Genomic DNA, 13,287 nt, shown 5'->3' with positions numbered 1-13,287 from the left:
CACACACTGCACCTTTAAGCAATGATGTTCATCAATTACATTTATGCTCATTTGGCAGACACTTTTATCTAAAGTGACTTACATTACATTTCAAGATAGACATTTTTACATTCTTATCAGTTCTTGCTTTCCTTGGGAATCGAACCCATGACCTTGGCGTTTCAAGCGCCAATGCTCTACTGTTTGAGCTAAAGGAAAGAGCTGTTTTTGGAGCTTGATTAAATAAATGGGTTTTTTTTGAGGCATTGAGGAGGACATTTTAACCCTTTGATGCACAACATGGGTCTAAATAGACCCGACTGAGTTTTCATTTTCTATATCTTTGCAAGAAATTAATTTCATCATTTAGTATTCCAGGTATTCCTCAATTAACTCGTTTTAGATCATTACAAATCCTTATTTAAATTTTTCCTTTCTTACTTTTCGAATAAAAATCGTTTTTGTTTCACTACCCTTCTAATGCGCAACATGGGTCTAAAAAGACCCGTATTCATATTTCTTTGCTGAATATTTGAAAGAAATGTATTTTATCATTTATTAATCCAGGTATTCATTAAATATCTTGTTTTTGATTTCCACAAATCATTATTTTTATTTTTCCTTTATTACTTTATAAACAAACACGGTTTTTGTATTTCTACATCAATTTTACACACATGGGTCAAAAATGACCCATATAGGAACCTTTGATATTTATAAATAGTATAAATATAATTACTGCAGAAAACTATTCACCTGCCACACATTTCACAACTCAACACGGCTGTTTTTGTATATTTCATGCATTATTTAATACATTTTTTGTCACAGAAAATATTTGATATTTTGTGAAAGACATCTAGATATAGCCTAAAATTTGAACGTTTAGGCTAAGCTTACCTTGACCTTGAAATCCATTACTAGTGCAAAAGAGAAACATGTCCAATACTATTAGCTAGCTTGCGGTCGACATATTTTATTTTATCTAATGTTAGCTAGGTCAACAAAATAAAAGTTGCAATAGAAAGTTATATATACAAGTATATATTGGCGGTATTGGGCCGAAACCTTACCTGGGCAGTACCTCCTCCATATTAATTTTTATTTGTGGTCATAAATCAATGCTATCGGTCACATAAGCCGTCGTGTGGTGGCGTTCTGGTGCACTATGGGTGCTGTCGCATCATCCGGGTGGATGCTGCACATTGGTGGCGGGGAGATCCCCCTACCGATCACACTACACTACAGTTCAATTTCAGTGTTATCGGTTATATGTGTGTTATGCGTGACAAAGTGGCCGATAAACATATTTCAAGTGTTACAGTAAATGTGTTGATCTAAACAACTGTGACAATGGTTATTTTTACAAAAAGTTTTCTTTATTCTTTTGTTTTATCACGCTTGCATAGATGGGTCATTTTAGACCCATGTGTGTAAACTTGATGTATTTACACAAAACCTAGGAAATATTCAAATATGAATTTGTGATAATTGAAAACAAGATATTTTGAATATTCATAAATCATGAAATTTATAGATCATGAAATATAAAATGCTCAAATAAAGTGATATCAAAAGGTGAAACAAAAAAATGCCGAGCCATGCATGAAATAACATAGGAAATGAATACGGGTCTTTTTAGACCCATGTTGTGCATTAGAGGGGGTATCCATAGCTTGTGCATCAAAGGGTTAAACTATAAGACTTGCAGGCCCAGGGTGTTTTAATGATACCTCAAATATTTCAAATCATCAAGGCAAATTTGATTTCTCATGTCAGGAACCCTTTAAAATAGGCATCATACACTTGCTGTTTTTGTAGTTAAACATTAAAAAATAAAGTAATTTTGTCAACTCCGACTGCCAAAATCTGCAGAGCGGCTTTGACTTTTGGCAGCTATAGTGTTGTCGACTCTAGACCGAAACGGTGCAAAAATCTCATCAAACAATGTGTAGTGTATTCCACGCCTTTAATCTGTTAATTCTTATGAATTCATATGATCTCATTTGTACATTTTCGTATGATCTGCTTACCCCTCACTGACCGTTAGGGCTACTTACTTTTTTCCTAAAAATCACATGTTTTTATACAAATCAAATTATTTGTCACAATCTCAATCTCTCAATAATTTGTGTTTAAAGCTACCGCTGGTTTATCTGTCTTCCTCTCAGGGTCAGAAGGGGTTTCCTGGTTTGGATGGTGTAATGGGAGTTCAGGGGCATCGAGGAAAGGAAGGCCCTCCTGGACTTCCTGGTCCAATTGTATGTAACATACGGCTGCTTTACAAGCACACAGTTTCAAATGTATAAAATATAACGTTCTAAATCTTACACATGCTTTTAGAGGAACAATATAGAATTTCTCCTCTATTTCCTCTCCGGTGCTTATGGAGTTTTTCGTTCTTTGCCACTCACCTAGACCAATATATTAAGGCATAACTGTTAAATGATGACCTTATAGAATTTAAGACATTGTTACTGCAATATTTTTGTGTAAGTCCATTGTGAAATTTGCTATATAACTAAAATTAGCTTGACTTTACATTATAACATGTTGCCATATTCTTATACTGAGATTGAGGGTATCTTTTCGATATTCAACAACATATAAACAGATTGATTGTTGTATAGACTCTGTATTAGAGTACTGATTAATGTTGATAAAATGTATAATTTTTTTTTTTTTTTTTATCACACAGGGAAACATGGGACGTACAGGCATGCGCGGACATAAAGGTTCTAGGGTACGGAGTGTGTGAGTGTGTTAATATATTTCCGGTGACACTTGCAGTATAATTGAACACTAGCAAATCTCTCTCTCGTTCTCATTCTCTCAATAAGGGAACTTCAGGGACGCCAGGATTCTTTGGCCCACCGGGACTACCGGTAAGTTTTGAGAATAGTTTTTGAGAGCTTATTGCTTAATAACTTGAATTAGAGTGTATATATCCATTTCTGGCCAAAATGCTTAAAAGAGGAAACCATATGCTACTTATGTCATAAAAGTTACTTTTTTATGACGTCATCATTGCTGCTTTGCAAATATATACAGAGAATATAATTTTGTAAGTATCATGTTCTCCTCTTTTAGGGGCTCCCTGGGAAAGAGGGGCCGAGGGGGCATCCTGGTCTCCCAGGATGCAATGGAACAAAGGTAATCCAGAAGAATAGATCATTTGTGAATGAGTAGTTATTACTTTAACCACACTAAAGCCCACCAACTGTCACCATACTAAAGGTCAGTGTCAAAAAAATTTTGTTGTATTTTTCAGGGTGAGCCTGGTCCCCCAGGCTTTATAGGCCAGATGGGACGTCCTGGACGGCAGGTGAGTTCTGAAAATGAGTATAATATCAGATAATATTAATATACCGTTGGCTGAGATAGCAAAGTGAACCCAGTTGCAGTGCTTTATTTTGGGAAATAAAAAACAAAAGTTCTTTGAGGTGGGAATGAGGATACAAAACACATAAATGTTTAACATCCCAAATCACATATTGTCTGAGTAGGTACTACATTTGAATTGAACTTACTTCGCGACCGTTATAAAAGTCTTCGAATGCACACCTCAGAATCTAAGCAGAAATAGCAGATCATCTGGGGACTTCTTGCCTACCGTTTTTCGAATACTATGTATTCTGACATACTAATATTTTGCCGTACTGTTCTTCATATTGTTAAGATTTGGTGTTGGTGGAGTGACAGCATTCAGCAGAGAGTGTGAGAATCCAAAAGCAGTTTATTGACAATCATAATCCAAGGTCATAGTCCATACCAGACAGAAGGTCAAGCACAGCACATGCAATCAGTCCAAACACACATACAATCCATGAAGGGCAAACAGGAACGAGGAATCCAAGACTCATAAAGAAAATGCTGACAGAGAGCGTGAACCAAAACAAACAAACAAGACTTTATAATGAATGCGGGGGAAAAGGCATTTAAATAGACAGGGTAATGAACTAAGAAAACAAGACACAGCTGAAACAGGTAAACTAATAATGAGCGGAGAGTTCTGGGAAATGAAGCCTGGGGATAACAGAGTTCATGGTGACAGTGAGGCTGCCATCTGCTGGTACTTAAGGGTACCGCAGCTGACAGATGTAACACATACAATATATAGTAGGAAAGTAAACGATTTCGGAGGCAGCGTAAGACCTAATAAATAACTAAACATTGTGGCTTAAAGGAGCTGTATGTAAGAAATGTTTTTCAATTAATCATAAAATGGCCCTGATGTGTCTCTAGACATTAAAGGAGCTGTATGTAAGATTGTGGCCAAAACTAGTACTGCAATCACTTTCAAATTACTGTAGAGTGGTGTATCCCCTCCCCCTCCTCCCTGACTCGAGGTTGCCAGATCGGCTGCAGGATCCAGCAGGAACGTGACGAGCTGCAGAAGTGGTAACTAGAGCAGAGCTGGCAACCCGGATGCCGCAACACTACTGACTTCGTGATTGGTAGATAGGTGGAGGGTGGAGCATCAGACCAAAACACAACATGACAACATCAACATCAGTTGAGGGCTGCAACTTCACTTTTTAAATGACAATATCCTGGCCAGACTACTGTTGTCAGTGATATGAGTATTTGAAATGTACATGATTTCTTAATGTCTAGTGACATTTCAGGGCCATTTTATGATTAATTGAAATAAATTTCTTACATACAGCTCCTTTAAGAAATCATGTTCATTTCAAATACTTATATCACTGACAACAGAAGTATGGCCACGATATTGTCATTTAAAAAGTGAAGTTGCAGCCCTCAACTGATGTTGATGTTGTCATCTTGTGTTTTGGCCTGAAGCCCCACCCTCCACCTATCTACCAATCACGAAGTCAGTAGTGTTTCGGCATCCGGGTTGCCAGCTCTGCTCTAGTTGAAAGCTCCTTGTAGCAGCCTACGTTCCTGCTGGATCCTGCAGCCTATCTGGCAACCTCGAGTCAGGGGGGAGGGGGAGGGGATGCACCGCTCTACAGTAATTTGAAAGTGATTGCAGTACCAGTTTTGGCCACAATCTTACATACAGCTCCTTTAAACTAAAAGAGCAACAGGTGTACAAAGGCTCTATTACTATTTTTACCAAAATAAAAATAATAATTTGTTATATTATTATTATAGCAGAAAAAGTAAACCAAATAATATATTTATTTGTTTATATTTATTTTATATTAAATACATTTGCATATGCAGGAAACAGGAACAGGAAAAATGTTTCATAATTTCACAATTTCATAATAAAAGTACCTTAATCAACAAGTATAATCAACATGAAAATATGAAGATGCAATCAATATATGTGTACATTTTCGTGTTATATTTATGTTTTAATCATAACATTCAATGCACAACATATAATTCACAATGTATTAGAACATTCTGAAACCTCCACCTAAGTGGCACACAGAAAGACAGATGTCGGTATGAACCTCATAAAATGAAAAAAAGTAAATGCTCTTGTTTTTCTGCAATGTGTAAGTCTCATTTGAGCCTTACTCTGATTAAGGCTGCTAATTTAAACCACAAATTTGTTGTTGTTATTGTTGTTGTTGTATTTAGGGAGGACCAGGAATCCAAGGACCTAAGGTGTGTTGTATTCGATTAACTTCAGTCCTTTAGGAATTGTTAGCTTAATTGCTCATTTAACATAAAATGCTCACACATGTACAGTATTATAATATTATGATGACCTTAAATTATTTTTTAGGGAGATAGCTATGTCTTTCCACCCTCCGAACAAGTGAAAGGAATGTGTGGTCCTCGAGGCAGAGATGGAGATAAAGTAAGAAAATTCAAAAAGTGAAAAATTCAGATTGAACATTTTGGCAAGCACTTTGTTTATTACTTTATGTATCTTTAATGTAATTCCATATTGTTGTATTCTGTGTCAGTATTTTGACTGAGATTCTGTGGTTGTGGATCTACAGGGTCCACTAGGATTGCCAGGATTTCCAGGACCAGAGGGACCAGAGGGGCCTAGAGGTCCACCAGTAAGTTGTCCAGTGCTTTTATATCCTCTCATTATGATTAATATCATGATTACATTATTGTTGTATTGATTTAACTCTTTAATTATTTTTTAGGGAATAGAAGGCATTCCTGGATTACAAGGAGAGAAGGTTAGTTCTGATTAGCTTAATATGATAAAATCGGGTATTCTTCATTTTCCTCATTCTGCTCCGCTTGCACACAGTTGAGTGTGCAAGCCTTTCGAAGTATACTTCTTTGGCCGTGAGTACGTGCAGAATCTCTATTGGACTTTGTTTTCAAGCACTCAATTTACTCGCACATGCTCTGTTGTATGCGCACCGTCCGCGCGGGCCGTGTGTACGAGCGTCCACGAACCCTCCTGATGATGAAACCGCTGGTCCTCTGCGTAACGTGGATGACCGAAGCACTTTGGGCTTTAGTATGTATGTTTGTATGTGTAACATTTTTGCGTTACATATAGGGTCGAGAGGGTCGAATCATGGGAACACCTGGACCCATAGGTCAAAAGGTCAGTATTTTCATCGTTACTTTTTATCGAGCTTTTGCTTACCCTTACAAAACAAGCATGTCTGACACTTACAGTATGTGAATGTGTAGGGTAAACCAGATGAATAATCTGATTTAAATTGAATAATGCTCTCTATTAACTGATTATATAAACTCTAAAATGCATTACGGGGCTCTTTTTGTAGGGGGAGAGAGGACCACCTGGTGTACCAGGACAAAAAGGTGTAAAGTTATTTGTATCAGGACCAAAGGAGCCTAAGGTAACATTTCCCATAAAAGTAATTCATTGGAGTTTTATTTATTTATGTATTTCAAAATCCAGTTTTACACTGTAATACAAATGAATGATTTGAGTTTTGTGAAAAATCACTCTCTTTTTGGTTTCAGGGTGACAGTGGGGATTTTGGAGACATTGGATGCCCTGGGTCATTTGTGAGTAAACAAGGCCACTTTTTAAAAGTTCTTTTTATTCTTCTGCTGTTTAAATCGTTTATTCCATTGGGATTGCTTTAAGTTACTTCATCATTCATAAAGCCCGACTGCTGTATTCTGCAGGGTCTTCGTGGTCGTCCTGGTCCTACGGGGAAGAAAGGGGAAAGCGGAGAGCCTGGGGCTCCGGTAAATAACTAAATAAAGAGAGAGAGAGAGACAATGGAGACTCATTCTCTCCCAATTTGTCCTTAAACTTATTCTCATCAAGGTCAAATGTTTGGCATCAAACAAGATTTAAAAATATATGTTTAAAATATCACACTGCAATAATCATTTTATATATATTGATATATATATATATATATATTAACAATTTGTAATTATGTATTGATTTTTTTAGGGGAAACCTGGAAAGGAGGGGCTGCAAGGAGAGTTGGGCCCTAAGGTAAGCATGAAATATTTTACAGTGGCCCATCCAAAAAGCTTTTGGTTTTTAAAGGGGTCATGACATGGATTTTTTATCTTAATATGTTCTTTGTGGTTCAATTTTAGGTTTTGAGGTTTTTTTTTGCATACTAAAAAAACTAATATGCAGGAAAATGATTATTCTCAACCTTCATTTTGACCCTCTGTCTCAAATGATCAGTTTTTAAAGGACAAGCTCCTTTAAGGCTTGTCAGTAAATGGCCCCTGTTATGATTGGCTAACTGCTTATTAAACAAGATGTGTCAAAGCTAACATTCTTTTTCCTCTTTGTCCTGTTGTCGTGTGAAGTGCTTGGAGTATGTCAGAAATTGAATGGGTATCTGTACTGTATTTAGTGTAAACAGTGACAGTGATTATATCGGGTTCTATTTGCTTTTGTATAGACAGATGTTATCCGTTGAAGTCAATCCATAGTCACCATGAAATCAAAATGGACAATTCTTCTTATTCTTTTTTTTATTATGGAGTATTGCAGCTTTTATTATAAATGTTTTATCTATGCACATTATTTCTTTTTTTAAAATTAATAATCATATTCTTTAATCAAAATAACACCCCCTCCTTCTTCCAGCACAGACTGTCTCTCACATGAGATCACAGCAATAGCAAACCACAATTCAATTCCAGATGGACAAAATCAAGTCCTGCCCGATTTTTACTTAAGTAAAAGTACAGAAGTACTTGATTTTAAACATACCTGAGTATCAAAAGTAAAAAGTAAAAGTCAATGCATTGTTGTTTTATTATTGTTGCATTGTTACAGCACCTTATGTCGATTAATAGATATTTATTATGACCAAGATTTTTGTTTTTTCTTCCTAGGGAGTGCCTGGAGATGTAGGATATCAAGGAGCTACTGGGATAGCAGGGGAAATGGTATCTATCTGTCTGTCTGTTCTTGTGCAGTCATGTGCTATACACCATGTAGAGTTCGGTTTTACTTTGGTTGGCAAGCCAAACTGACGAAAAAATATAGTTGGCCATTTTAAGTGCAGTTGAATCGTGCCCTCTAATGAGTGGACTTTTTAAATGGAATCTCAATCTTTCTTTAAAATCTTTATACTTGAATTCATTAATCTGTTTCTTTGTTTGTGTCTTCAGGGTTTGAAGGGTGACCCCGGTGCCCCTGGGGTCCCTGGAGAGGTAGTGAAACTTTCACTTATGGCAATCTCTAGATGTTTAATCTCTCTTTAATCACGTCATATTGCCTGTGGCAATGAAACTCAATAAAGAGTTATTAGCTGATGAAGTAATAATAATATCTGTCTCTTTAAATTTAAAAAGGAATTCATATTTTTGTACCTTATTGATGAAGTGTTATTTAAATTTGTGTTTTAGTTTGTTATAATTGATACGGAGATCAAAGGTCAAAAAGGTATTCCTGGGCCACCAGGACCTCCTGGTCTACAAGGCAGTGAAGGTTAGTAATCAAATTTATTAAAACTACTTTCATTCAAAGACAACCAACAAAACCAGCTAAATATGCCATAAACTGGTTTTCTTTCATTGATAAAAAGTGGCAGTACAGACATGTATAATGTCATTTTTTTATTTTTTTAAAGCAGCCGAAAAAATTTATCACGATTTTCACAAAAATATTAAGCAGCACAACTGTTTTCAACATTGATAATAATAATAAATGTTTCTTGAGCAGCAAATCAGCATATTAGAAAGATTTCTGGAGGATCATGTGACACTGAAGGCTGGAGTAATGATGCTGAAAACTCAGCTTTGACATCACAGGAATGAAATACATTTGAAAATATATTAAAATAGAAAACTGGTATTTTAAATAATAAAGCTATTTCACAATATTTCAGTTTTACTGTATTTTTAATCAAATGAATGCAGCCTTGTTGAGCATAATTCATGTTTAAAAAACAAAACAAAAAATCAACTCTGAACTTTCGAATGACATTGTATGTAATAATTAATAATAATTATTCTTATTTTATTGAGCCAAAGTATATAACCAAATGTTGTTATCTCTGGTATCTTCTTTAAAGGTTTCAATGGTTTTCCTGGACCTCCAGGTCCTCCAGGTAATTGATGTATCTCTCACAATATACACATCACAAATATACACATCACAAATGCTAACTTTCTCTTTTCTCAAATATGTCAGGGATCGGCCTACCAGGACCTAATGGAAAACTAGGTCCCCCAGGGTTTAGAGGTGTGAAAGGGGGAAAAGGAGAACCTGCACCTGACATCAGAGGACCCAAAGGACTTGATGGCCAACCAGGGGAACAAGGACCCCCTGGTGACCCTGGACCTCCAGGAACTCCACGTAACTTTGTCAAAGACTGCCATCTTCAGTTTATTTGATTTACCAAGCTTGACTGTTGTGCATGACTGTTTGACATGACACTGTTTGTGTGCTCCTCTCCTGCATCCCCAGAAGTCAAAGGTCGCTTGGGACCAAAAGGGCTCAAGGGTGACAAAGGCCTAACAGGCCCTGAGGGTCGATATGGAGATCCTGGAAAACCAGGTGAGATTCACTCTTTTCATGGTGTATGTTAAAAATAAATATTTCAGGTTCAATGGTTAAATTAAGCTCATTACTACTGAACAACTTCGATTAATTATTTGCAATGTCTTTCCCCATAATAATTATTTTCTAAGGTAAATGGCATGCCACAAATGTTGCCCATATAGTTGGACCCAAAACATTCCTTTGAATAAAGTGTATGTTACATATTAAAGTAACAACAGGTAACTTTTCAGCCTTCATAATATATTTCCAAGTCTCTTGTGATGGTACATCGACTTACAATAGGTTGAATGACACGTCTGCCATAGCCTGACGGGGTCTGTAGGGTTTTTAATCGTACTTTTAAACTTCGGGTTTCGGGTAGTAACCGGCGAACAAAGAGAACTACAAAATTCGACTGCTTTACGGCATATACGTCACTTCCACCACCACCCCCACTTCCTTAAAATCGGACTTGCGAGCCAAATGTTATAGTCATGGCCGAAGCAGCACAGAAAAACAAGAAAGCAAAGGTTTTATCGGAGCAAAGCAAAAAGAGAAAAAGAGAAAGTGATCGCGTTAAAGGCAGAACGAGGATCAACATTGCAGAGCTGCCAACTCTCACGCATTGGCCGTGAGACACCCGCATTTAATTGGTTTCACACGCTCACACGCCACACCCCCGGTTTCTCACGCTAAAATCTAGGAATCTAGAGCGAGCGCGCACGCGAGACAGAGACTGTGCTCCAACGCGCGCGGACGGCAGAGAGAGAAAGCGAGCGAGAGACCTTGCGTGTGCAGGGAGCATCGAACCCCCCATCGAAAAAAGAATGTATCTCTCTAACCTCTCTAATTCGCTAGAGTAGTAGCGAATTATCAATCTGGTAGCTAGTAAACGATATTCTAGTTTTTGATGGTTAGCTATCGCTAGTATTCTCGTTCTGATTTGAACTTTGCAATCGATGAAATGCAAATAGCAAATGTTTGACCTAAAAAGTGTAGTCTACTCAACATGTACAAAGAAAGGAGGAAGATTATTAATAAAATCATATTTTAGGATACCTAACATGTCTGTGATATTTGTTTATTTGTCTTGCCTCAAGCTATAATGCAAATCGATTTGTAAAATTTGCAGATTCATTTATGGTAGCTTGATATTATAATATTGACGATATATGGTTATTATCAACCACTCAAACATTGCATTGAAGTATCATATAGATTCAGTAAAACGGTAACCAATAGACTAGGCTACTATAATGACGCTGGCTTGTAAACGCGATCATTTGTCGTTATACAAAAAATAAAACAAATGAAATTATATTCATATGACATGCTGAAATATATGCCACTGTACCTGGGATGAAGACATTTCACACACGCGAGAACACCTGCATGTGACCTCCTCCTACAGTGTTCAGGGCTATCATGGTTGTCAACAAATGCACGTGCATGTAGGATGACAGTTTACGACAGTAGTAGAGGACAATACTGTTTTCCAACTGTAGGGGGAGCCCGAGAGCAAAAAACTACCTGTTGTTACTTTAATGCATACAGTACAACCAGTAAACATGCTAGTCACCTGTTCACAATGCTGTTTTCCGTGATTCTAATACAGGAGAGCAAGGAGAACTTTGCAGACTGTGTGCTGCTTCTGCTGCTGACCCTGGACCTCCAGGACCACCTGGAGTTTCAGGAGAACCTGGAGATCCAGGTGAAGTCATTATGCAACATCTTTACAACATCTATAACACTCTATGAGGAAACCTCCTATGGTGCATCCATATTGGTGCATATCTGCTTTAAAGCACTTTTTTATTTAATTGATTTGGTTTGGTTTCAGTAACAGACCTCAAAAATTCAATTTCTTTGTGCAGGTCTTGGAGGAGTTCAAGGCAATAAAGGATTCCGAGGCATCAAAGGTCCAGAGGGTCCACCGGGTCCTCCGGTCAGTTTTAACTGCAGACTGCCACTAAACCCAATCATCATCCTCATAACTCAGCAAAAACTATCATTTGTCCACTCCCATTATGCAGTTGGTATTGCAAATAAAGGTTTCATATTCTCAAAAACAATTGTTTATGATGTGAATTAAAATCTTTTCACAGGGTTTCTTAGGTCCTCCAGGATTTACAGGGCCTCCAGGGCCCAAAGGAGATCTAGTGATGATATCTGAGATTGGGGAGAAAGGACAGAAAGGAAACTCTGGTGGAGTAGGACCATTGGGGATAAAGGGGCAAGATGGTATGCCGGGCACCCCAGGCTTCAAAGGACCATCAGGAGCAAAAGGAAACCCAGTTAGTACTTGGAACTTGTTGTAACCATAAACTTTGAGATAACTGCTATAATGTTGGTCTAAATTTGTGTAACCAATTTTAAAGCCACAAGTTTGGATGTTGACAGAACTTGAAACTGACTTTTTCCAGAGTCCTCCAGGGCCTAAGGGCAACCAAGGAGATCCAGGGATTTGTGGAGACCCTGGCTGCACAGGTCCAATGGGCAGCCAAGGGTCAATGGGTGTCGGGCAACCAGGAGCACCTGGAGAGAAAGGAAGTTTGGGAGTAGTGGGCCGGCAAGGAAATCCTGGAGAACCAGGTATGAACTGATGCAATATATGATAACATATGGGATGTTACTGAATAGTTTAACCCCAGGAACTTTGTAGAGGGTGTTGAGTAGAAAAGCTCACACTCACACTCAGACCAAGCTTCAGAGGTCCCGCTTTTTTTTTTATTGTTTTTGGTAAACTGTAGTTTTAAGGAGAAAATAGTCAGCAATGATTTTGACGGATGAATTTGCACATGGTTTGTCTTAAAGCATATCAAAAACACCACATATAAACAACATTTAAAAACTTGATTTTCACCACAGGGGGTCTTTAAAGCACATTCCTTTATTGGAATACAAATGCAAAGCAGACACTGGCCTTCAAACTGTAGTAAAACTCAGAAGCAGGTGACCACTAGTGGTATGAAGGAGAAATTGTAGGCTTAAATATTACAGTTGCATCCCACAGGTGAGAAAGGATCTCCAGGACCAGTACAAACAACACCTGGAGACCCTGGTGAGCCTGGACTGCCTGGTCCACCTGGTCTACCAGGACCTCCAGGTAAGCAGAGGGGATAACAGACTTGGCAGATGGACAAGTAGACTGAGAACAGGATTCAGAATGGATAACCATGAATCAATGTATGTTTTAGGTAATGATGGTTGTGCTGGGGTTCAAGGATTTCCGGGATTGTGCGGTTTAAAAGGAGAGAAAGGACTGTCAATACCAGGAGTTCCTGGACTTACTGGTCCCAAAGGTTGGAAGAAACTTAAAGAAATAAAATAAGTCAACATAACCAACAAAGTTTGTTTCTGATAAATCTACAAACAGCATTCATTAGTTTCAAATTAGATTAAAAATTATGGTTTTG

The 13,287-nt window shown here is 37.7% G+C and overlaps 1 protein-coding gene across 1 annotated transcript in view; it reads left to right on the top strand.

The window, feature by feature from the left end:
* col4a3 (collagen, type IV, alpha 3) overlaps positions 1–13,287 on the top strand; it is a 35,235-nt gene that overhangs the window by 12,553 nt on the left and 9,395 nt on the right. Inside the window, exons 3-28 of the mRNA XM_056243316.1 lie at positions 2,151–2,240; positions 2,678–2,722; positions 2,820–2,864; positions 3,070–3,132; positions 3,251–3,304; positions 5,539–5,565; positions 5,687–5,761; positions 5,907–5,969; positions 6,063–6,098; positions 6,431–6,478; positions 6,663–6,737; positions 6,865–6,909; positions 7,033–7,095; positions 7,310–7,354; positions 8,218–8,271; positions 8,497–8,538; positions 8,734–8,815; positions 9,402–9,437; positions 9,521–9,685; positions 9,797–9,886; positions 11,487–11,582; positions 11,746–11,816; positions 11,977–12,165; positions 12,295–12,463; positions 12,885–12,977; positions 13,069–13,173. Coding sequence (XP_056099291.1) covers positions 2,184–2,240; positions 2,678–2,722; positions 2,820–2,864; positions 3,070–3,132; positions 3,251–3,304; positions 5,539–5,565; positions 5,687–5,761; positions 5,907–5,969; positions 6,063–6,098; positions 6,431–6,478; positions 6,663–6,737; positions 6,865–6,909; positions 7,033–7,095; positions 7,310–7,354; positions 8,218–8,271; positions 8,497–8,538; positions 8,734–8,815; positions 9,402–9,437; positions 9,521–9,685; positions 9,797–9,886; positions 11,487–11,582; positions 11,746–11,816; positions 11,977–12,165; positions 12,295–12,463; positions 12,885–12,977; positions 13,069–13,173 — 1,933 coding nt within the window. The 5' untranslated portion in view covers positions 2,151–2,183. The remainder of the gene's footprint in view (positions 1–2,150; positions 2,241–2,677; positions 2,723–2,819; positions 2,865–3,069; positions 3,133–3,250; positions 3,305–5,538; positions 5,566–5,686; positions 5,762–5,906; positions 5,970–6,062; positions 6,099–6,430; positions 6,479–6,662; positions 6,738–6,864; positions 6,910–7,032; positions 7,096–7,309; positions 7,355–8,217; positions 8,272–8,496; positions 8,539–8,733; positions 8,816–9,401; positions 9,438–9,520; positions 9,686–9,796; positions 9,887–11,486; positions 11,583–11,745; positions 11,817–11,976; positions 12,166–12,294; positions 12,464–12,884; positions 12,978–13,068; positions 13,174–13,287) is intronic.

The sequence above is a fragment of the Rhinichthys klamathensis genome, unplaced genomic scaffold, assembly GCF_029890125.1.
Source record: "Rhinichthys klamathensis goyatoka isolate OS25496 unplaced genomic scaffold, OSU_Roscu_1.1 h1tg000786l_1, whole genome shotgun sequence".
NCBI lineage: Eukaryota > Metazoa > Chordata > Actinopteri > Cypriniformes > Leuciscidae > Rhinichthys > Rhinichthys klamathensis.
This window is presented reverse-complemented; position numbering and strand designations above follow the sequence as displayed.